The sequence below is a fragment of the Helianthus annuus genome, chromosome 16, assembly GCF_002127325.2.
Source record: "Helianthus annuus cultivar XRQ/B chromosome 16, HanXRQr2.0-SUNRISE, whole genome shotgun sequence".
Classification (NCBI taxonomy): Eukaryota; Viridiplantae; Streptophyta; class Magnoliopsida; order Asterales; family Asteraceae; genus Helianthus; species Helianthus annuus.
In genome coordinates, this window is record NC_035448.2 from 134583448 (window position 1) to 134609673 (window position 26226).

A 26226-nucleotide genomic window follows, 5' to 3' on the forward strand; every position below is an offset into this window, starting at 1 on the left:
AGCCTCATAGGTGAATCCACATTAGTGAATGACTCACTCATTTTTAACACATATATTGGTTTCATAAATAGTATATTACCCGTGAATATGCTATTACGAGTTAAAGTGTGAGTACATATATATAAGTTTATCTATCGCTAAATACTTAAGAATACAGTATGTTAACCATGGAATACACGATAGTTATATAAACATTGTATTCACGATGAATCCACTTTAGTGAATAACCAACTAATTAGTTCACATATGTAATGGTTCTATACATAGTTTATTAATTAGATATAATACATTGTTAAAGTTGAGGCATGTTTGTTGTTGGATACAGTATAGTTTAGTGGCGGATCTAAAAAATGCTTATAAGGACAACGATTCAAAAAAGGGTAACGAAATCGAAAAAACGTCAAATTTTTCTAAAATTTACATTACCACCGGGACGTCAAGGGGAAGCGGGAGCTACCCCTATTAACAAGCTAGGTCCGCCCCTGCTATAGTTCCTAACTGTCACATAAATAGTGTCACTTTTTCGAACACATGGTATATACGAGAATGAATAAGCTTACTTTTTCAAATGATTGTTCGATGTCAATCTAATAACAAATAATGTTCACTCACTTGAAGTTGATCTTGACACTTATAAATGCTTGATTGTATTATCAAAAAGGCATACTGAATACATCGAATACAATGGCTTTAAATAGCCAGTACACAAATCTTGATACAATACATGAATGGAAAGGAAAATACTAAGGCTATGGTGAAGGCTAAATATGTGGAGAAGAATAATAATAAAATGCTATCTAAAATTAACTCTAGCATATAAACAGAAACTACAATCATGAGAATCAAATATTATTTTCCTTAATATGCCCCCGCAAGATGGAGGATCCATCGGAGACTCCAATCTTGGACCGTAACCATTGGAAAGGACCCCGACCCAGTGGTTTGGTAAGCATGTCAACAAGCTGGTCGGCCGAGTGGACATGAAGGACCTTTAGTGAACCATTAGTGACTTTCTCTCGAACAAAGTGGTAATCGAGTGCAACATGTTTCATACGCGAGCGGTAAACTGGATTTGCACATACATAAGTAGCACCGGAATTGTCACAAAGTAATGTAGGGGCTTTAGCCATCTTCAAACCAAGTTCCAATAAGAGGTTCCGGACCCAAGAAAGTTCAGCGGCACCATTTGCTAATGCCTTGTACTTCGCCTCCGTGGAAGATCTGGAGACCGATTTTTGACGCGATGAGCGCCAAGAGATAATGTTAGAACCAAGATAGATGATATACGCAGTAGTTGAATGGCCCCATTGGTAATGCCACCCCAATTGGAGTCGGTAAAAGCAGTGAGAGTGATGGGAGAACCACGGTTTAGAAATAAGCGGTGGTGGATTGTACCTTTGAGGTAACGAAGGACTCGTTTTAAGGCTTGCCAATGGAGTTGAGTGGGGTTGTGCATGTATTGAGAGAGTTTGTTAACGGAAAAGGAGATATCGGGTCGTGTAAAGGCAAGATATTGAAGAGAACCCACTAATTGACGATAAGGTGTAGGATCAACATGAGGCGAACCATCAACAGGAGAGAGTGGTTCAGTGGAGTTGAGAGGGGTGGTAACATGTTTAGCACCATCCATTTTGAACTTGGTGAGAAGATTTTGGATATGAGCATGTTGGGATAGAAATAAACCATTAGTAGTGGATATAACTTCTATACCAAGAAAATGATGTAGCATGCCAAGATCTTTGATAGAAAATTTTTTGGATAATGAGCGAATGATGTGTTGAACAAAGGTATCACTACTACCAGTTAAGACAATGTCATCAACATATACCAAGAAATATGAGACGATCCCATCATGGCTATAGATGAATAGAGATGGATCCGCTACGGATTTGCGAAAACCAAGTTCAAGAAGGAAGTTTGTGAGCTCCATGTACCAAGCACGTGGTGCTTGCTTGAGACCATATAGGGATTTCCTCAAGTGACAAAGATGATTAGGAAAATCTGGATTTTCATAACCCGGGGGTTGGATCATGTAAACATCTTCATGCAAAGTGCCATGTAAGAAGGCGTTGGTAACATCGAGTTGCCGAAGTGGCCAATTTTGAGACAACGCAATGGCAAGAACCGTACGGATTGTGACAGGTTTGGTAACCGGACTAAATGTCTCAAAGTAATCCTTCCCATATTCTTGGAGAAAGCCTTTAGCGACGAGACGCGCCTTGTATTTCTCAATAGACCCATCTGGACGTCGTTTGATACGAAATACCCATTTACAACCGATAGGTTTGTGATGTGAGGGAGGGACTAGTTCCCATGTGGCATTTGTTATTAAAGCATTGAACTCGATATCCATGGCTTTACGCCAGTCCGGGTCTTTTAAGGCTTGATTATGAGTGGATGGTTCGAGTGTGGGAGGAATTGAATGAGCAGTGGTGTGATTAACGAAAGCTGAGTTGTAATATTTTGGGTTTGCTTTGCGAGTGCGGGTAGGTGGTGGAGGAGGTGTAGGAATCGATGAGGTGGTGATTGATTCGGTGGAAGAGTTGGAGGATGTTGATGAGGAAATGGGCTCGGTAGAAGTAGGTGTAGTGGGTTGTGTAGAGATAAACGATTGGGCCTGGTGATTGGAGGATGGAACCTGTTGAGATGGAGGAATAGGCTGGTTGGGCTGAGATGGGAATGCAGGCGATTGGGTTGCCACAGTTGGGCCTGTGGGGTTGGTGGAAGGCTGGTTGGGTTGAAGGCCAGTAGAAGTGGCAGAAAACTGTTGGGTCAGCGGCGATGAAGTGGTGTGTGGTGGGGTTGTAGACGGGCTGGATAATGGTGTGGAATTGAGTGGTGGAAGAGTAGTAGGTTTATGGGGAAAGGGACGAGATTGGGTTTGTGAAGGACTTAGAAATTCATCAACAGTGGGGTTTGCTAAGGAGGTGGTGAGAGATTTTGTTGGAAATTCAGACTCTATGAATTCCACATGACGAGAGTGATATAATCGTCGGTTATTATAATCATAGCATTTGTAAGCCGATTTTGATGGCGAGTAGCCTAAAAATACACATCTTTCCGAACGTGGATGAAGTGGACCAGGTCCATACCGATGAATGTTGATTGAACGTGTTTGCGCCAGATTGAGAAGTTTTCGGTGGTGAAGGTGATGTTGAAATTGGTAGAGGCATTGAGTTGAACAACGGTTTGTGGGGCCATGGTGATGAACAGAATTGGTGGTGACCGGAAAAAAAGAAACGGACAGGATCAAGACTCGTTAGAGTGCAATGCTCTTGATACCATATAAATGCTTGATTGTATTATCAAAAAGGCATACTGAATACATCGAATACAATGGCTTTAAATAGCCAGTACACAAATCTTGATACAATACATGAACGGAAAGGAAAATACTAAGGCTATGGTGAAGGCTAGATATGTGGAGAAGAATAATAATAAAATGCTATCTAAAAATAACTCTATCATATAAACAGAAGAGTTAAATGCCATTTTAGTCCCTGTGGTTTGGATCATTTTGCCAATTTAGTACAAAGGTTTTATTTTTAACCTGTGGGTTCAAAAAGGTTTCACAGTTGCCATTTTAGTCCACTTGGTTAATTTCATCCATTTTTTCTGTTAACGAGAAGGCCAATTCGGTCATTTTGTATGTAATTTTGTTAACTAAAAGGGCAATTCAGCCATATAAAATGACTGAATTGGCCTTCTCGTTAACAGAAAAAATGAATGAAGTTAACCCAGTGGACTAAAATGTCAACTGTGAAACCTTTTTGAACCCACAGGTTAAAAATGAAACCTTTGGACTAAACTGACAAAATAGCCCAAACGACAGGGACTAAAATGGCATTTAACTCTAAATAGAAACTACAATCATGAGAATCAAATATTATTTTCCTTAATAACACTTTCAAAGGACAGGTTAAGTTTTTTATTTACTTAAGAACGATGCACAACGGTTCTCCTCAAGATGAAATTGGAAAATTGGAAAATACTTTTAAATATTAACACAAAACACAAGTTGTAGATGAATGATTATGGAATTTGTTTGATTTTTTTAAAGAAAAATCTATGATATTGGGAAATTTTCTTGTGTAAGAATTCCAAAGACTAGCTATATTTTATGCTAATATAGAAAAGTCACTACAATAAACATTATCATCAAACATATTCGGTAAAAACGGACTTTAAATTTTAAAGTTACTTTTAAGTATTAAAAAAACTGGTCTCTCTTTCTCTCCCTCCCTCTCCAAAGCCCAGTTAGCTATTTTTTCAACATATCTTCTCTTTTTCTCTCCACAAGACATGAGAGAGTACGTGGATGCTACTATAATAACTATGTTCACGTGAGAATTATGAAACTCACTTATTGTCTTTGTCCTTCATCCATACCATCAATTCATTAACTTTAAATCCTCATGGCAATTTTAAAATGCAGATCATAATAACAACAAAATTTAAATGAAATTGTATAATGTTTTCCTTCCGAGTAGTTATTGGTTTCGTTCCTAAAAGTTCAAACAATTAGGGCCGTTCAAACCACTCGCCGTTCGTTCGGAAAATACTCGTTCGATTTGACGCTCGGTTATAAACGAGCCGCTCTGTTCGGTTCGGTTTGTAAACGAGCCAAGCATGAGTAAGGGTCCGCTAGGCTCGATTCGGCTCGAATTATAATTTTTAATTAGTATATATATACACATACATGTATAAACATGTATATACACGTATATATACACAAATATAAATTACACATATATATACACACCTATATATATACACACATACATATATATTTAAATATAAATTAAATTTATAGTTGTATATATACTACTTTATTACATTTTGGTCCACTATATACTACTCCGTTTTTTAAAGACATAAAACTTGAGACCCAACATTGTCACTATCTCGATCTCTCAGCAAATTTAAATCGGGCGACATGGTTGTCTAAATCGCTCGAACTTCGCTCGACGCTCGCTCGAAATTTCTCGAAAAATGCTCGCTTGATTTGAGGCTCGGTTTTAAATGAGCCGCTCTGCTCGGTTCAGTTTGTAAATGAGTCAAGCACGAGCAAAGGTCCGCTCGGTTCGTCTCGACTCGTGAACAACCCTACAAACAATATTTCATGTACCCTTTTTAGAAAATTTTTAGGACAATTTATTTTTTTATCCTTTTTAATCAAAATATACTCTTTTAACCTGATTGATCTCCATCCACAGTGTATCTATGAAACTTGATTTTGGCTGTCATCAAGACATAAGTAACTAAAATATGTGAACACTATACATGTTTACTTGCTAGACAGAAAACCCTTAAATTCTTAGGAAACTCTGGAAACTCAAATCTCCCCCCATTTTTACCCAACCTCCCGACATTTTTTTTTTTTAAAAAAATAACACATGTAATATACATGTTTTAAAGTATTTTGGGCCAAAAAAAAAAAACAAAAAAGCGCTGAAGGGATTTGTTTAAAAAAAATAAACAAATTTCAGCAATGTCCGGTTGCCTAACATGTGTTAGCCAAAAATGCTGAAAGTTGCTGAAATTTGTTTTTTTTTTTTTTAAAAAAACCCTTCGGCGCTTTTTTGATTTTTTTAGCCCAAAACTCTTAAAAACATGTATATTACATGTGTTATTTTTTTCAAAAAAAAAAAAGTCGGGAGCTTTAAGTTTTCCGGGTTTCTTAAATATTTAGGGTTTTCTATATAGCCCAACCCTATATATATATATATATATACTAGGTTAAAACCCCGTGTATTACACGGGTTGCATAAATATAATTTTATATAATAAATATATAATAAATAGTCAAGATTTGTCTTTTCAAAATGAACTTTAATGTACTGTTTACTTATTATAACATTTTACTTTGTTAAATATGTATTCTTAACTAATTTTTTGTTTAAAATTATTATTATTACTATTTAATATGATCATAATAAAAAAGTTTATATTCTTATCTATTTTTTTTGTTTAAAATTATTATTATTATTATTATTATTATTATTATTTAATATGATCAAAATAAAAACAAATGTTTATCCTTATCTAAATATTTATTCTTATCTAATACTTTTGTTTAAAATTATTATAGATCATAATTTTATATTGTAAGTATAAAAAAGTTACATCTTTAGAAAACCCGTGTATTGCACGGTTGAATAAATACGTGTATTACACATGTTGAATAAATATAATGTAATCGCATAACACATACATTCGTTAAGATATGTTTTAAAAAATGAATTTCAATGTACTATTTACTTATTATAACATTCTACTTTTTTTATTTATTATTAGGTTAAACACTTGTGTATTACACGTGGTATAACATTTTACTTTGTTCGTTTTTAATTATGAGGTTACAAGCTTATGTATTACATGTGGTTAGATCAAAGCATGAAACATAAGAGATAAGTGGAAAAATAAAATAAAAGGCTGTTAATTAATGGAAAAATAAAAGAAATGATTAAGAAAAAAAATAATACCTGCTATTTTCAAAAGGTGGGGACTAAATATGAAAAAATGTAAAACCACAGGGACCATCCGAACAATTAACTCTAAATATTATAGTTAGATATAATCTAATATACATTATTTATAGAAAATAGATTATCTGATATTATATATAGAAAAAAAGTTAAAAGTACTTAGACAATTTTAACTATACATGCGTCCATAGTCATAATTATATTGTGATACATATTTCAATAACATACTTACAGATTATTAGATATAATCCAAAATATTTTTTCGTAAAGTAAAATTGATACCTATCATATTGTTTGAATTTGAAAAAAAAAAAGTTCATGCGTCCATAGTCATAATTATATTGTGATACATATTTGAATAACATACTTACAGATTATTAGAAATAATCCAAAATATTTTTTCGTAAAGTAAAATTAATACCTATCATATTGTTTGAATTTGAAAAAAAAAAGTTGGGATAAATGAAGAGAAATAATATTAATTTATTACTTAATTAGTATAAGATAAGTATGAAAAAATGCGGGAAAACAGAAAATTAGAGGGCTTCAGTGAATGACATGTTTGAATTTGAAAAAAAAAAAGTTCATGCGTCCATAGTCATAATTATATTGTGATACATATTTCAATAACATACTTACAGATTATTAGATATAATCCAAAATATTTTTTTCGTAAAGTAAAATTGATACCTATCATATTGTTTGAATTTGAAAAAAAAAAAAGTTGGGATAAATGAAGAGAAATAATATTAATTTATTACTTAATTAGTATAAGATAAGTATGAAAAAATGTGGGAAAACAGAAAATTAGAGGGCTCCAGTGAATGACACGTGTCAGACATTGGTTTCTTTTATTATATGTATAGATGTATGATTCGATTGAAATTGTACGTATATATTCTATCGGTAAAATGTGTTTTATATGTTTTTAGAATGAATTAGAATCTAAATGTTGTTTGTTTGATTACTATTGTGTGTGTGTGCTTTTTTTTAAATCCTAAAGTTTACATTATTATTTAAATTTTGCTCAATTCCAGTAAACATGACCAGCCAAAACAATTATGGTACAAACAAGAAGATTTTATTGATATGCAACTCTTCATATATAATAGCGATCATGATTATAGGGACTATTATTAGTAAATATTTGTGATTATCTTGTATCCATAATTATTGGCATTCCCTTGGATATTGATCAATGAGAAAGATACGGTTCATATTCCTTTATGGTATCAAGAGACCGGGTTCTCTTCTAACCCTACTGCCGCCATCCATCTTTCTTCTCCTTCCTTTGATCTCATCAACAGCCCCTCCTGTCTGCTTCTTCATGGCTGGCAGAGATAATCAACCTCTCACCAACACCTCTAATTCAAACAACACCTCTCCCATTACCATCAAATCTGAAATCCACCCTGCCACCACTGTTACAAATATCAAAACCATCATCCCTTTCACTCTTGAGATTGAATCCAGCCAATATTCTTCTTGGGCAACCCTCTTTACCCTCCACTGTCGCGCACACCTTGTTGAAGACCACCTTAAGGCCAAACCCGAGACCACCACAGCCGACTCCCCTTCCGATACTGCCACATGGAATCGCTTGGACGCCATTGTCCTACAATGGCTCTACAGTACGATTTCTAATGACCTTCTTCACACCATCATAGACAAAACTTCAACCGCACACGATGCATGGGTGGCCATCGAGGAATTATTTCATGATAATAATGCCTCGCGAGCCATCTACCTTATGCAAAAATTTTCAAACACCCGGTTGGATGGATTTCCTAATATCTCATCCTATTGCCAAGCCCTCAAAACCTTAGCCGATCAACTCGCTAATGTCGATGCCCCGGTAACCGGTGAGCGGTTGGTTCTCCAACTTATTGCCGGTCTTAACGATCAATATGAAGGCATTGGCACTATCCTCACCCAACAATGACCTTTACCATCCTTCTACAACGCCCGTTCACAACTTATCCAGGTTGAAACCCGTAAAAACGAACAAGCCTTGTTAGCCTCTAAGACCGCCTCGACCGCCCTTACCGCTCAAACCACCCGCTCCACCAACTCAGACTACTCCCGTTTTCCATCCGGCTCCATATTACCCAAACCAACCATACTACCCATGGCACTCCTACTGGCCCACTCCAAACTACAACCCATCGGCCCAAAACCCATCTTACAACCCATCCGCCCCGCCACCTTATTGGCCTGCCCCACCATGTCCCTACCCATCCACCAACCGGTCCTCACTCCCTACTGATCAAACACAGCAGCCCGGCCTGCTAGGCCCACGTCCACATCAGGCCCATACTGCCTACAGCCCAACTGACATTGAACATGCTCTCTATACTATGTCCCTGCAGCAACCGGGCGCCACCTCCAACATGTCTAACGAACAAGGTGACTTTCATACTTTTTCTAATTCGTGCATTTCAAATAATATTCTTGTAGGCAATGGCGATACCATACCAGTTCTTGGCCATGGCACCAAATACCTACCCAAACCTTTCCCGCCCTTTATCCTTAAAAATGTGCTTTATTCACCCAATGTCACACCCCGATTTCCACGTGTCACCGGTGGGCCCGGTGGGGGAGTATCGTGACGTGGTTGGCAACGTAATAGTCAAACAACACAACATAATAATGCACAGCGGAAGCAAAATAAAATATGATACAACCGAATTTATTTATTGTAATCAAAGTCACAATATCCGGATGTTTATCCACAGTAGGATCGAAACAAAATTATATTTATGGTTCAACAGACTTCAGGCATCTTGAGTTTGCGAGACTTCTAATGATGCTTAGGAGAAATCCCAGCCCATTTCGCTTAGTACCTGCATTTAATCTTTTTGGGAAAATACGTCAGTTTACACTGGTAAATACAATCAACTGACTCATTTTGTAAAATGATTGAAAATTGGTTTGGATGCACGTGGCATAAACATTTTTGTTTAACTTGGGAGAATTATTTAATATTATAATCTTGTGAACGAATTACATGTTACTTATGCGTTCAGTAGCCCGAATCTTGTCCGGGTTAAAGATCAATAGACACACCACATCATAGAGTTATACACGGACGGTGTACGCCTACACCCCGTGCTCAGGTCGTGGCCATCTCGTAAGATGATGCCAAGGATATCCGGGACATGGTCATTAACCCCCCAAAGGCTGTAAAGTAAATAAGACTGTTTAAACGAGCCGATCAAATTATTCAACTACCCACTTTAACGGTGGAGATTTGATGCCCGATCAAGCGGTATGCTATATACCGTAACCCAAGCCCGTATAGGGAAAATAAGTTAAAAGTATTTACCTGATGCAAGTATTAATCACAATAAGAAAAATGCATGTAGCTTTTACTGGTTCTCCTAATCTGGAACGAAGGTTTATAATAATCTATTAGAATTCTAACGGGTCTTTTATTAAGCTTAAGCTTAGACCGACTAGTTTCAAGATACGGTTCGTACGCACGATTAAGCGAAGACCGGATAGAATGTGATTTAGACCCGACAAGTTTGAAGACTTGCTTAATATGGGTTTATTATTCACATTCTGGATTTTGAGATAAAACCGTTAATGTTTGACCCGTTTCGGCCAATTTATGTAAACTTGTTACATAAACCGAACCGAACGTGAAATAAGCGTAACGGGTATCCGTAAGAGCCATATACATGTTTCCTAGGTTAATATGCTTCAAATATGTTGTAACATCAGTAGGATGTCTTTCATTATGCCCGAGACGAATTTAAACACAAACTATGCCCCGTAGGGGTAGTTTGGTCATTTTAAAGGTTGTAAAAGAGTTTAGATGTTTAATTGAGTTACAGATCTGATGTAAACAGTAAACATACTCAATTTAATATGTTATATCAGTAGACTAAAGCATGTATGTGAAACTTATCATTTTTAACCAAACTAGGCCCCGTAGGGGTATTTTTGGTAATTTCACATAAGCCGAAAAGCTCAAAACTGAAGTCTGAGTTTATCAACCTTTGCTTACTGTTAAAATATTATAATTTGTCTCTTATATCAGTAGGTATCAACCCGGGTATGTCCAATATGATTTTAAAACATACTATGCGTTAAAAACGCTAATTAAGGCGATTAAGGCCATTTCCGGGTTCGATACTAAAATCTGATATTTTTATTTTTCCAGAAGGCTTAAAATAATTTATTTATCATATGTGATCAGTAGCAAAAGGTTTGGAGTCGTTTAGATAAGTAAAACTCATTTTATGGCCCGTAAGGGCAAAACCGACAATTACCGGATTAAGCCTGCGACTATGAGTTATGCTCAGCCTAAAATTGATTAAAAATCTTTCAAATTCCCAAAATAATATATTACATCAGTGGGTAAAAGATTTGATACCAAAAAGTATGTTTAACTAGGCTATACGCTAATTACGCCATTTTATTATCATAAAGCATTAATTTTGCGATAATGAGCATAACTCTTAATCTACAATTCAAACTGATGTCAAACTTTGCATACAAGTCTATATATCAGTAACTAAGGTTTCTACACTTTTACATTTTCATAAACCACGTTTTAAGGTAATAAGGGCATAACGGTCAACATATGAGCAATTAACGGAAACATGCATATTAATTGGATAACTAATGAACCAAGGTGTATAATCACAGAGGGTTGTTCTAACATGTAACCTAGTCCAATTAAAGCTCTGAGGTATTTCTAAAATATGCCTAAACGGGTCAGAACTGAAAGTCAAAGTGAAAGTCAAACTATGTGACTTTCGGTTCCGAACCGGGTCTAAACAGGAATTTGTCGGGTTGAACATGTTTAGACATGTTCTTACACTTATTACTAAGTTATAACAATGATCCAACATGTTGTATATGATCTACAATGTTAATTATGCATAAATGGCATTTTAGACTTCCTGTTGACTTTTTAAGTAAAGGTTTGACCCGACTTTTGACCTGGTTAGAGTGATGATCAGGGGAAACCCTTTTGAGGTTTTATTACCCACATAAATACCATCTTATATCTACTTTTAATTCGAGATATTACTGAGCCATTATTAACTAATCTCGAAGTCAAACCGTAATTACGACGGTTTGACTTTTAGCTAATAACTAAGCTAAAACTTAATTAAGAAAGGTTAAGTCAACTTACAAGAGTCCTATGCATGAAATGTGATCACTTGAGAGCAGACTTGAGCTCCAGAAATGACCAGATTGCTTGAATGAAGGTGTGAGAATGAATGTGACATTGGAGTGCCTTATATAGTGGTTTCACCCACCATAAGTGATTGACAAACAAGTCTACCATCAACCACAATCATCCAACACTTGTTACTAGTGTGTAGGGGGTGTTTTAGGGGCCAAATGAGGTGGAAATATCGATCAAAGGTGGGGTAACATGGCTGTGGCAGTCAAAGGATCATGCAAATCAAAGTTCTGTCCAGATATGGCAGTCGCGTAGCGCGACTGCCTGAGCCTATAAGCTCGCGCTACGCGAGCACCTCAGATCATCCAACAAACTTTGGTTAAATTGCAGTTTAGTCCCTGGCTCTTCAAACTTCGATTAGGCACTTGTTTATTGCATTTTGAGCCCTCGTAATTGATCTATAAGGGCCTCAAGACATATGCCCACTTTGTTAAGTCCCCGGGTAACTTTATTGTTACCCGAAAAGTCCTAACTTCCAGCGTTTACGTTTTAACTCTTTGCACACGAATTTGATCATAACTTTCTCATACAATAACGAAACTTTACGAAATTTAAATCGTGTATTCTAGTGAGCATAATTATCGGTTACAAAACTTCGAGTTTGTTAAAAGGTCACTCAGAGGTATAATTTAAACATGTTGACACATTTAGTCCCTGTAGTTTGAAATATCTCACTTTTAGCTTCGTATGATCCATGATTTATTCGTTTGAAGGTATGAGCATCATGTAGGGTTAATGTACATTATATTTATTCACAGTTGACACTTAGAATACGTATATCCACATGCTTTCCATGTTTGTCAACTTTAGTCCTTTTATAATATTCTTTCACACGTTTTAAGCATATGACACGTGTCAACATATTATAGGACGTGAATTTTCGAGGTGTTACATCCTCACCCCCTTAAAATAAATCTCGACCCGAGATTTACTGAAATAAATAAGGGTATTTTTCTTTCATCGTGGATTCAACCTCCCACGTGTATTCGGGACCTCTACGGGCATCCCATTTGACCTTAACAATTGGTACATGCTTCCTCCGAAGCTTCTTTACCTGCCGATCTTCAATCGACAAAGGTTTTTCAACAAATTTCAGGCTCTCGTCTATATGCACATCTGTGTGTGGTATAACCAGTGATTCGTCAGCGAAGCACTTTTTCAGATTGCAGATGTGGAACACATTGTGAATCCCACTGAGCTCTTCCGGTAAGTTTAACTTATAGGCAACTGACCCGACACGTTCGATAATCTCGAAAGGTCCTATATATCTTGGGCTTGGCTTGCCTTTCTTACCAAATCGCATCACCCCCTTCCAGGGTGATACTTTTAGCAACACTTTGTCACCTACTTCGAAGTGGAAAGCCTTACGCTTCGGGTCTGCGTAGCTCTTCTGCCTATCTCGGGCAGCTTTAAGACGGTCATGAATCTGGACAATCTTGTCCGTCGTTTCGAAGACTATTTCCGGTCCTGATAACTGGACGTCTCCAACTTCCGCCCAACACACGGGCGATCTACACTTTCTACCATATAATGCCTCAAAAGGCGCAGCCTTTATGCTGGTGTGGTAGCTATTGTTGTAGGAGAATTCGATTAATGGTAGGTTCTTATCCCAACTATCACCCAAATCGATTGCACATGCACGTAGCATGTCTTCCAATGTTTGAATAGTACGCTCACTCTGACCGTCAGTCTGAGGATGATAAGCCGTACTAAAATTTAAACGTGTGCCCAAAGATTGCTGGAAACTTTTCCAAAAATGCGATGTGTATCTAGTATCTCTGTCAGAGATAATAGACACAGGTATGCCATGCAAGGCTACAATCTTATCAACGTACAGCTGGGCTAACATATCGGAGCTATAAGTCTCCTTGATGGGTAAGAAATGTGCTGACTTAGTCAGTCTATCGACTATAACCCATATCGTGTCATTTGCTTTCCTTGTCTTGGGTAACTTGGTAATAAAATCCATAGTTACGCACTCCCACTTCCACTCGGGAAGTTCGGGCTATTGTAGCAAGCCTGATGGCTTTTGATGCTCAGCTTTGACTTGCGCACAAGTCAAGCATTTGGCTACATGGGCGGCTACAGACTTTTTCAAGCCTATCCACCAATAATTTGCCTTTAGATCCTGGTACATCTTATCGGCTCCAGGATGAACGGAGTATTTGGAACTGTGGGCTTCTTGGAGGATGACATCACGAAGTCCTCCAAAAATTGGAACCCATATTCGTCCATTTAATCGCAGAATTCCGTCTTTGCTAAGAGTTAACTGCTCCTCAGTTACTCCTAACTTTTCATTAGGATAGTTAGCTTCAATCACAGCTTCCTTCTGTGCAGCTAACACCCTTTCTATCAAACTGTTCTTTATCTCAATACGCTTGGCGTTAATTCGAATGGGTTTAACCCTTTCCTTTCTGCTCAAGGCGTCAGCGACTACATTCGCTCTGTCGGGATGGTATTTGATTTCACAATCATAATCATTTAAAGTTTCCATCCAACGGCGTTGCCTCATATTTAATTCTTTCTGATTAAACAGATGTTGGAGGCTCTTGTGATCAGAATAGATCACAAACTTGATTCCATAAAGGTAATGCCTCCACAGTTTTAGTGCGAATACAACGACACCCAATTCTAGGTCGTGGGTGGTGTAATTCTTTTCGTGCACCTTTAACTGTCGTGATGCATAGGCAATAACCTTGCCCTTCTGCATAAGCACACACCCCATGCCGATGTGTGAAGCATCGCAGTAAACTACGAATTCTTCAGTGCCTTCAGGTAATGTCAGTACAGGAGCGTTGCTCAACTTTTGCTTCAGGATCTAAAAGGACTCTTGCTGCTTAGGGCCCCAAACAAACCTTTCCTTTTTCTTGGTCAAGGAAGTTAAGGGCGCAGCAATCCTTGAGAAATTTTCAATGAAGCGCCTGTAATATCCTGCCAATCCCAGGAAGCTACGGATCTCCGTAGGCGTCTTCGGCTCTTGCCAATTCATAACCGCTTCAACTTTAGCGGGATCCACCTGGATACCACGCTCGCTGACCACATGTCCAAGGAATTGGACCTCCCGAAGCCAAAATTCACACTTGGAGAATTTGGCATAGAGTTTCTCGTGATGCAAAAGTTTGAGAATACATCGGAGATGTTTCTCATGATCGGCTTGGTTCTTGGAGTAAATGAGAATGTCGTCGATGAAGACGATAACGAATTTATCCAAATATGGCTTGCAAACGCGATTCATGAGGTCCATGAATGCAGCTGGTGCATTAGTGAGTCCAAAAGGCATCACTAGGAACTCGTAATGACCATAACGAGTTCTAAATGCTGTTTTATGCACGTCTTCATCTCTAACCTTCAGCTGATGGTAGCCTGACCTCAAATCAATCTTTGAGAAGTAACTAGCTCCTTGTAACTGATAGAACAAGTCGTCGATCCTAGGCAAGGGATATCTGTTCTTGATCGTGACTTCATTAAGCTCACGATAGTCGATGCACAGACGCATCGACCCATCCTTCTTCTTTACGAACAGAACTGGCGCTCCCCAAGGGGACGAACTAGGTTTGATGAAACCTTTGGCTAACAATTCGTCTAGCTGTGTCCTTAATTCTTTCATCTCCATTGGAGCCAACATATAGGGTGCCCTGGCAATTGGGGCTGCTCCAGGGATGATATCAATCCTGAATTCCACTTGCTTATCTGGTGGTAAACCGGGTAGTTCCTCCGGAAAAACTTCTGGGAATTCAGAAATAACAGGGATGTCCTCTATCTTTGGTTTAGGCTCATCAATAATCACTTGTGCCATGTAGATGATACAACCCTTCTTTAGACATTTGGAAGCCTTGAGCATAGTCACCTGCTCAGGCAGTCCATGCTGGGTATCTCCCCGAATAGTAAGTGGTTCGCCCGATGGAGTTTTTATCACTACCTGCTTTTTGTTGTAGACAATCTGGGCCTGGTTGCGAGATAACCAGTCCATACCCAACACTATGTCAAAACCAGCCAACTTAAACGGAAGTAGAGACAGAGGAAAAGAATGGTTCTTAATGGATATAACACATCCATCTAACATAGTTGAGACGGGTTCTATGGTTCCATCTGCTAACTCTACCTCATAATTCACTTTTAAGGCTTTGACAGGTAATTTCAGCAATTCACAAAATTTATGATCTACGAAAGACTTATATGCGCCGGAATCAAAAAGTACTCTTGCAAAGACATCATTTACAAGGAAGGTACCTGTTATGACATTATCGTCTTGCACAGCCTCTTTCGCGTCCATTTTGAAGACTCTAGCATTAGTCTTCTTAACCTCCTCAGGCTTCTTGTTGTACTTTGGGCAGTTGGTCTTGATGTGCCCCTTTTCATTGCAACGGTAGCACGTTGCGTCTTTTATCTTTTTGCAATCCAGGGTTTTGTGATCCGTGGACTTGCAAATTCCACAAGCAAAGGGTTTTGACTGAGTCTGAGAGTTTGACTCCAGTCTGCACTTTCCATAGTGCTGCTTCTTGCAAATTTTACACTTGGGCTTTTCACCAGAATTATGCCCATCCTTCCTCGACTCTGACCCTTTCTTGTTGTCACCGCTCCCACGGTGCTTCTTGTTCGACTTCCGCGAACCATCGTCTTCACGCTTCCTTTTCTCGGCCTCCTTATTCCTCAGCGATCTCTGCCTGACCGCATCCAGAGTGAGGGATAAGGAAATGTCAGCTACAGACCTGAAGGTAGCTGGCCGAGAAGCTTTTACGCTTGCCTTGATTTCCGGGGCTAAACCTCCGATAAAGCGAGCGATTCTTTTTGGTTCCGGGGTTACCAGGTAAGGAACCAACCGGGACAGCGTATTGAAGCTTGTCAGGTAAGCTTGACAATCTAGGTTCGTCATCACCAACGATAGAAAGTCAGATTCTATCTTCTCCACCTCATGTTGAGGGTAGTAGTTATCCTTGATTAGGGCGACAAATTGATCCCACGACATATTATACAATGGGATTTTTCCGGTGGCCTCAATCAGAGATCTCCACCATGCTAACGCTTCACCCTTGAAGGATTGTGACACAAACTTAACTACATCCCTTTCAGCGCACCCGCTGATATCTACCACCGTGTCCATCTCGTCCAGCCAAGTCATACAGTCGACGGCCCCCTTTTCCCCAGTAAAATCCCTGGGCTTGCAAGACACGAAGTACTTATAGGTGCAACCCTTGTTACGGGGTTCTTGATGCAGTACTAATTGTTGAGATGGGACACTTTGATGGTTGGTGGACTGACGGTCATCACCATCTTTCTTGGGTCCATTCTTTTTGGGAGGAGGCTTGCTATGAGCCTCAGAATGTGTCTTGGGCTTTGAATGTGGTGCAGAGTGGGTCCTACTTCGAGTACCACTGTATTCCTCATATTGCCTTTCCAAAGCCTGTGTAACAGCGCCGTCTATGATCGCTTTTAATTCAGCACCCGTTAACGTAATCTGGCCGTTCTCATTTTGCTCCACTGGATGGCTATTTATTTCATTTGAGTCAGCCATTTGGATTGAACTGTTGCAGAAAACAAGGACAATATTTTATTTGGGAGTTTTTTAAGGAATTACCCCTTAGGGTAACTCGTTAACCATGGTAATCAGAGACCATATTTGGTTAACTTATTAATCGTATTAATTTAGGATTTCAATTAAAATTTATCCTAATTGTAAACAATAACAATATATATTAGCACATAAGGCTTAGTCACATGGACAATTTGAATTTTAAGCTATGATTTCAGAGAATCAAGACTTTTAAGGTTTGAACCAAGTTCTTTACCCTCATCAGACAGGGAGTCATAGCTACCTCTGCCTTATGGCTCATATGGAAGTGAGCTGGGCTCGTAGGCATCATATTACCACGTATGGTAAATTATGACCATCTTAATTGATGATCTCAACCCATGATTCAGAGATCATATAATTGGGTTTGGAATCTTCTAAAGAATCCTTATATATATAAGAATGACATATGATTTTAATGAATCACTTCTGCCAGGAGTGTTAACATGTTTTAAGATGTTAACAGGGATTTGAATCTTTTAAACAGGTCTTACCATCTTGGCCCGGGCTTGTATTTGACACGAGGCTAGGTTTCACACTCTAAGACTCTTAATTAAATAATTACATAGGCAGATTAATTTAAAAGGAATGATCTTAATTTATTTTGTTTATAAATTATTTATGCACAAAATGGCAACATGAAATTCATAAAACAAACATTCCATTAATTATACATAGGTTACATGTTGCCCTGAACGGGTCTTTTCAAACAACCATTACCCACGTAGGGGTTTTAAACAAGTACTTGCCCACGCAGGGGCTTTAAGTAAACAAACTAGTCCACGCAGGGACCTTAAACATCATACCCACGTAGGGGTTTAATAACAAAACGTACCCACGCAGGGGCTTTAACAATATAATAGTCCACGCAGGGACTTACACAAATAAAATACCCTCGCAGGGGTTTATACTACAAGACTGGCCCACGCAGGGGCTCAACAATACTTGGGAGGATTCAGCGGTCCTTCTTGCTCTTTCCTTTGATTAAGCTTGTCAATCCTTGGAAGAACGTTTGCCGCTCCCTTCGCTCCCTGTGAAATTCTCGCTCTACATAGTCCAACCTTTGTAGAATTTCTTCACGCTCAGGCGGAGAGAACCTTGGTGGTTGCGATTGTGTCCGTATAATAGGTCTTGCAGGTATCTGGTACCCATGAGTTGGGTACCCTACTCCCCATGGATCTCCATAGGGTCCTTGGGTGTTATAGTTAGCCGTTACCACATACGGATCGTCTTCGGCGTAATTGTAGTTGGTGTGTACTGGCTGCTCAAACGGGTTGTACGCCATGGAACCCGTGTATGCCGGAATTGGGTTATCAAAACCCATAGGCGGTGGTTGTGGTGCAACTGGGCGTGAAGGCCCACCCATTTGTGGATCTTCTTGATGTGGCGGGTAGTGGCTGCCACTTGATTGAAGCAGAGAACTAAAATGAAAGTCTCCTGTTCACACAGATATGCGCGCTCCGGTTCTCCTACGCCTTGGTGGCTGCGGGGGTGCCGGTTGAACTGGTGGTGGAGGAGGTGGTGGCGTGACTGCCACGAACCTTGGATCCTCAGAGGGGTCTTGTTGTTGTTGTTGCTGCTGAGGTGATGCATGGCGAGGCGGCGTAAAGTACCATTCGTGCCTGGTAAACATAGCTTGAAAGCTATCTGGACCGACATAGGGTGATCCGTGGAAGGAAGATCCATCCGAGATCTCTATCGGGTGGTTTGGTGTGCCACTGGCAGGCTCGACAGGGTCCGTATCCTCGTCCATGTCGTCCGCATGATCTCCAGAGAAGTGATCTTCTGGACCTAATGGGTTAAAATTCCCTGGTTCTTGCAGGAAGTTTGCCGGGTTAAACCGGCCCCTAAAAACTGGTGTAGGGTCACCGAAGGAGTTGTGTGATAAGGATCACCCAATGTCACACCGCGATTTCCACGTGTCACCGGTGGGCCCGGTGGGGGAGTATCGTGACGTGGTTGGCAACGTAATAGTCAAACAACACAACATAATAATGCACAGCGGAAGCAAATTAAAATATGATACAACCGAATTTATTTATTGTAATCAAAGTCACAATATCCGGATGTTTATCCACAGTAGGATCGAAACAAAATTATATTTATGGTTCAACAGACTTCAGGCATCTTGAGTTTGCGAGACTTCTAATGATGCTTAGGAGAAATCCCAGCCCATTTCGCTTAGTACCTGCATTTAATCTTTTTGGGAAAATACGTCAGTTTACACTGGTAAATACAATCAACTGACTCATTTTGTAAAATGATTGAAAATTGGTTTGGATGCACGTGGCATAAACATTTTTGTTTAACTTGGGAGAATTATTTAATATTATAATCTTGTGAACGAATTACATGTTACTTATGCGTTCAGTAGCCCGAATCTTGTCCGGGTTAAAGATCAATAGACACACCACATCATAGAGTTATACACGGACGGTGTACGCCTACACCCCGTGCTCAGGTCGTGGCCATCTCGTAAGATGATGCCAAGGATATCCGGGACATGGTCATTAACCCCCCAAAGGCTGTAAAGTAAATAAGACTGTTTAAACGAGCCGATCAAATTATTCAACTACCCACTTTAACGGTGGAGATTTGATGCCCGATCAAGCGGTATGCTATATACCGTAACCCAAGCCCGTATAGGGAAAATAAGTTAAAAGTATTTACCTGATGCAAGTATTAATCACAATAAGAAAAATGCACGTAGCTTTTACTGATTCTCCTAATCTGGAACGAAGGTTTATAATAATCTATTAGAATTCTAACGGGTCTTTTATTAAGCTTAAGCTTAGACCGACTAGTTTCAAGATACGGTTCGTACGCACGATTAAGCGAAGACCGGATAGAATGTGATTTAGACCCGACAAGTTAGAAGACTTGCTTAATATGGGTTTATTATTCACATTCTGGATTTTGAGATAAAACCGTTAAGGTTTGACCCGTTTCGGCCAATTTATGTAAACTTGTTACATAAACCGAACCGAACGTGAAATAAGCGTAACGGGTATCCGTAAGAGCCATATACATGTTTCCTAGGTTAATATGCTTCAAATATGTTGTAACATCAGTAGGATGTCTTTCATTATGCCCGAGACGAATTTAAACACAAACTATGCCCCGTAGGGGTAGTTTGGTCATTTTAAAGGTTGTAAAAGAGTTTAGATGTTTAATTGAGTTACAGATCTGATGTAAACAGTAAACATACTCAATTTAATATGTTATATCAGTAGACTAAAGCATGTATGTGAAACTTATCATTTTTAACCAAACTAGGCCCCGTAGGGGTATTTTTGGTAATTTCACATAAGCCGAAAAGCTCAAAACTGAAGTCTGAGTTTATCAACCTTTGCTTACTGTTAAAATATTATAATTTGTCTCTTATATCAGTAGGTATCAACCCGGGTATGTCCAATATGATTTTAAAACATACTATGCGTTAAAAACGCTAATTAAGGCGATTAAGGCCATTTCCGGGTTCGATACTAAAATCTGATATTTTTATTTTTCCAGAAGGCTTAAAATAATTTATTTATCATATGTGATCAGTAGCAAAAGGTTTGGAGTCGTTTAGATAAGTAAAACTCATTTTATGGCCCGTAAGGGCAAAACCGACAATTACCGGATTAAGCCTGCGACTATGAGTTATGCTCAGCCTAAAATTGATTAAAAATCTTTCAAATTCCCAAAATAATATATTACATCAGTGGGTAAAAGATTTGATACCAAAAAGTATGTTTAACTAGGCTATACGCTAATTACGCCATTTTATTATCATAAAGCATTAATTTTGCGATAATGAGCATAACTCTTAATCTACAATTCAAACTGATGTCAAACTTTGCATACAAGTCTATATATCAGTAACTAAGGTTTCTACACTTTTACACTTTCATAAACCACGTTTTAAGGTAATAAGGGCATAACGGTCAACATATGAGCAATTAACGGAAACATGCATATTAATTGGATAACTAATGAACCAAGGTGTATAATCACAGAGGGTTGTTCTAACATGTAACCTAGTCCAATTAAAGCTCTGAGGTATTTCTAAAATATGCCTAAACGGGTCAGAACTGAAAGTCAAAGTGAAAGTCAAACTATGTGACTTTCGGTTCCGAACCGGGTCTAAACAGGAATTTGTCGGGTTGAACATGTTTAGACATGTTCTTACACTTATTACTAAGTTATAACAATGATCCAACAGGTTGTATATGATCTACAATGTTAATTATGCATAAATGGCATTTTAGACTTCCTGTTGACTTTTTAAGTAAAGGTTTGACCCGACTTTTGACCTGGTTAGAGTGATGATCAGGGGAAACCCTTTTGAGGTTTTATTACCCACATAAATACCATCTTATATCTACTTTTAATTTGAGATATTACTGAGCCATTATTAACTAATCTCGAAGTCAAACCGTAATTACGACGGTTTGACTTTTAGCTAATAACTAAGCTAAAACTTAATTAAGAAAGGTTAAGTCAACTTACAAGAGTCCTATGCATGAAATGTGATCACTTGAGAGCAGACTTGAGCTCCAGAAATGACCAGATTGCTTGAATGAAGGTGTGAGAATGAATGTGACATTGGAGTGCCTTATATAGTGGTTTCACCCACCATAAGTGATTGACAAACAAGTCTACCATCAACCACAATCATCCAACACTTGTTACTAGTGTGTAGGGGGTGTTTTAGGGGCCAAATGAGGTGGAAAGATCGATCAAAGGTGGGGTAACTTGGCTGTGGCAGTCAAAGGATCATGCAAATCAAAGTTCTGTCCAGATATGGCAGTCGCGTAGCGCGACTGCCTGAGCCTATAAGCTCGCGCTACGCGAGCACCTCAGATCATCCAACAAACTTTGGTTAAATTGCAGTTTAGTCCCTGGCTCTTCAAACTTCGATTAGGCACTTGTTTATTGCATTTTGAGCCCTCGTAATTGATCTATAAGGGCCTCTAGACATATGACCACTTTGTTAAGTCCCCGGGTAACTTTATTGTTACCCGAAAAGTCCTAACTTCCAGCGTTTATGTTTTAACTCTTCGCACACGAATTTGATCATAACTTTCTCATACAATAACGAAACTTTACGAAATTTAAATCGTGTATTCTAGTGAGCATAATTATCGGTTACAAAACTTCGAGTTTGTTAAAAGGTCACTCAGAGGTATAATTTAAACATGTTGACACATTTAGTCCCTGTAGTTTGAAATATCTCACTTTTAGCTTCGTATGATCCATGATTTATTCGTTTGAAGGTATGAGCATCATGTAGGGTTAATGTACATTATATTTATTCACAGTTGACACTTAGAATACGTATATCCACATGCTTTCCATGTTTGTCAACTTTAGTCCTTTTATAATATTCTTTCACACGTTTTAAGCATATGACACGTGTCAACATATTATAGGACGTGAATTTTCGAGGTGTTACACCCAAACTTGTTAAAAATCTTATTTCAGTCCGTAGGTTCACTACGGACAACTCTGTTTCTGTGGAATTTGACCCGTTTGGTTTTCTTGTGAAGGATCTCAAGACCAAGACCCCGCTTCTTCGGTGCAACAGCAGCGGTGATCTCTACCCTCTGGTGCTCGGGTCATCTTCCACTCAACCCACTGCTTTGGCTGCTATCTCTTCACAACTCTGGCATCACCGACTTGGTCACCCAGGACGACCGTCTTTGCATAAATTAAAAACTTCCAGTTTAATTTCTTTTGATAAATTTAAGAACCATGTATGCCAGTCTTGTGTTTTTGGTAAAAGTGTACGTTTGCCATTTTTTGCTTCCAATAATATGACTCGTAAACCTTTTGATATTGTTCATAGCGATGTTTGGACATCTCCAATCATCAGCTCCACTGGCCATAAATATTACGTATTATTTTTGGATGATTTTACTAATTTCTTGTGGACTTACCCAATCACTAATAAATCAGAAGTCTTCTCCTGTTTCTCTCACTTTGCCTCTATAACTAAAACTCAATTTGAATCAACCATTAAAACTTTCCAATGTGACAACGGCCGTGAATATGTTAATTCAACCTTCCAAAATTTTTTCGCCACCAATGGCATTCTCTACCGTCTTTCCTGTCCCTACACCTCATCCCAAAACGGTAAGGCCGAACGTCAAATCCGCACCATCAACAACATGGTTCGAACCTTACTTGCACATGCCCACCTTCCCACCTACTTTTGGCACTTTGCCCTCGAAACCGCCACTTATTTATTAAACATCCTACCCTGTACACAAACCCAAACCAAGACGCCTACTGAAATCCTATACCAAACCACACCCACTTATCATCATCTCCGGGTATTCGGGTGCCTCTGCTACCCGCTCACACCATCCACCACCATTCATAAGCTAGAACACCGCTCTCGCCCGTGCGTGTTCCTTGGCTACCCACCAACCCATCGCGGCTATCGCTGTTTCGACCTTTCAACCAACCAAATATTTCTATCACGTCATGTTGTTTTTGATGAAACGACATTTCCCTTCAACCAAACCATCGCCCCTGCACCGGTTTATGATTTTTTAACCGAGCCCTTTCCATATCACCTAGGCCCTCATATAACTCCCACTCACCAAAACGCCACCTCGCCCAACCCACCTCCGCCTACTGTCGGCCCACCTAGCCTACCCACCGGCCCATCTACATTCCAGCCACCTACACATACACCACCACCCCAGGCCCACTCGACACCTCCCCAACCCCACCATCCCTCCACGGCCCGATCAGCCTAACCACCTCAGCCAACCCTCTCGGCCACCCAACCCAACCCACCAACCCATTCTACTTCACATACTCACCCAACTGCCCCACCCACGAGCCTACCTACCCGCACCATTCACACCCGTTCCATGAGCAGAATACATAAACCTAAACTACCCTTTAACCTGCTTGCCACCTCTGACCCACCCCCCATACGACCCATTCCGAAGACCCCTACCGATGCCTTACGAGACCCGGTATGGTACTCTGCCATGTCTACTGAATATAATGCATTAATTAGAAACGGTACATGGGAGTTAGTACCGCGTTCGCCTGACATGAACATTGTACGGAGTATGTGGTTGTTTAAACATAAATACAGGTCTGACGGCACTTTGGAACGCTATAAAGCCAGACTCGTATGTGATGGTAGGTCGCAACAGGTGGGTATCGATTGTGGAGAGACGTTCAGCCCCGTAGTTAAACCAGCGACCATCCGGACTGTTCTGTCACTCGCTTTATCTAAGGAATGGGCCGTGCATCAACTGGATGTCACGAATGCTTTTTTACACGGGAACTTAAACGAGACAGTCTACATGCATCAACCTATGGGGTTTCGTGATAAAAATTTCCTGACTATGTTTGCCTACTGCGCAAATCTTTGTACGGGTTGAAACAGGCACCTCGCACATGGTACCAACGCTTCACAGATTATGTTCTCACCATGGGATTCCGTAACAGCAGATGCGATGCTTCCCTTTTCACCTACAAACAGGGGCCTGATACGGCATATTTACTATTATATGTTGATGATATTCTTCTTGTCACCTCCTCTGACGCTCTTCGTCATCGTCTTCTAGCCACTCTTTCAACTGAATTTGCCATGAAAGACCTTGGTCCGCTCAGTTATTTCTTGGGCATCTCTGTTTCTCGGAACAAGAACACCATGTTATTGTCTCAGCAGTCGTATGCCACCGATATTATTACTCGTGCAGGGATGCAGTCTTGCAACTCAGTTGCTACCCCAGTTGACACAAATGCCAAACTCAGTACCTTATCCAGTGACCCGTTTCATGATCCTACTCTGTACCGCAGTTTAGCAGGGGCTCTTCAGTATCTTACCTTCACTAGACCAGACATCACATATGCGGTTCAGCAGATTTGCATGCACATGCATGCCCCTTGTGTAGATCACTGGAATGCTTTAAAGCGGATCATACGGTATATTAAGGGCACCTCATCGTTTGGTCTCACTCTCGGTCCATCTCCTTCTACTTCCCTAGTGGCATATACTGATGCTGATTGGGCCGGGTGCCCTGACACCCGACGTTCTACGAGTGGTTATTGCGTCTACTTCGGTGATAATTTGATTTCCTGGTCCTCCAAACGCCAGGCGACTGTCTCTCGTTCTAGTGCCGAAGCCGAATATCGTGGGGTCGCCAATGTAGTTGCCGAAATTTGTTGGCTTCATAACCTGCTGCTCGAACTCTCTCTGCCTCTCACGCGAGCTACCATGGTTTATTGTGATAATGTCAGTGCCATTTATCTCTCTGGCAATCCGGTTCAACACCAGCGCACGAAGCACATTGAGTTGGATATACATTTCGTCCGCGAACAGGTTCAGCGGGGTCATGTTCGCATTCTTCATGTACCGTCTCGATATCATATTGCCGATATTTTCACCAAAGGGCTACCAAGAATTTTATTTGAAGATTTTCGTGCCAGCCTTCGACTGCGGGGGTGTAATAGCGATCATGATTATAGGGACTATTATTAGTAAATATTTGTGATTATCTTATATCCATAATTATTGGCATTCCCTTGTATTATATATTGGATATTAATCAATGAGAAAGATACGGTTCATATTCCTTTAATATATAATCATGTATCTTGTAATGACTAGAAATATACTGAAAGTGAAAGTATTTGTCCTCATGGTCAACTTCTACTACAATAATACCACTGATAAATAGTTGGTATATATCAGTCGGATATATTGGTCCGTAGCTTAAGGACTAAGGAGTATCTGAACCCATAAATATCAACAAATGTTATCATTTTAAAGCACAATGATTATATTTTATTTAAAATATATAAAAAAAACTGTTCAAATTTGAAGAGTTGTAATTACCAAGATAATTTTGTCATAAATATTAAATGCAGATTCTTTTAGACGAGAGAAGTAGCGTAAGTTTTGGCATATATACACAATACTATGGAGTATGGTCGTTGTATCAAATCGT

At 39.3% G+C, this 26226-nt stretch overlaps 1 protein-coding gene across 1 annotated transcript; it reads left to right on the plus strand.

Annotated features, from left to right (window-relative positions):
* Positions 1-24704: 24704 nt before the first annotated feature.
* Positions 24705-25757, plus strand: LOC110888439 (uncharacterized mitochondrial protein AtMg00810-like). The gene has a single exon (XM_022135965.1). It carries the CDS (start codon positions 24705-24707, stop codon positions 25755-25757), a length of 1053 nt encoding a protein of 350 aa, XP_021991657.1.
* Positions 25758-26226: the final 469 nt, after the last annotated feature.

Bases quoted from the DNA above. Each gene is read 5' to 3' on its own strand.
- LOC110888439 (XM_022135965.1), top strand. From the start codon at position 24,705: ATGGGATTCCGTAACAGCAGATGCGATGCTTCCCTTTTCACCTACAAA.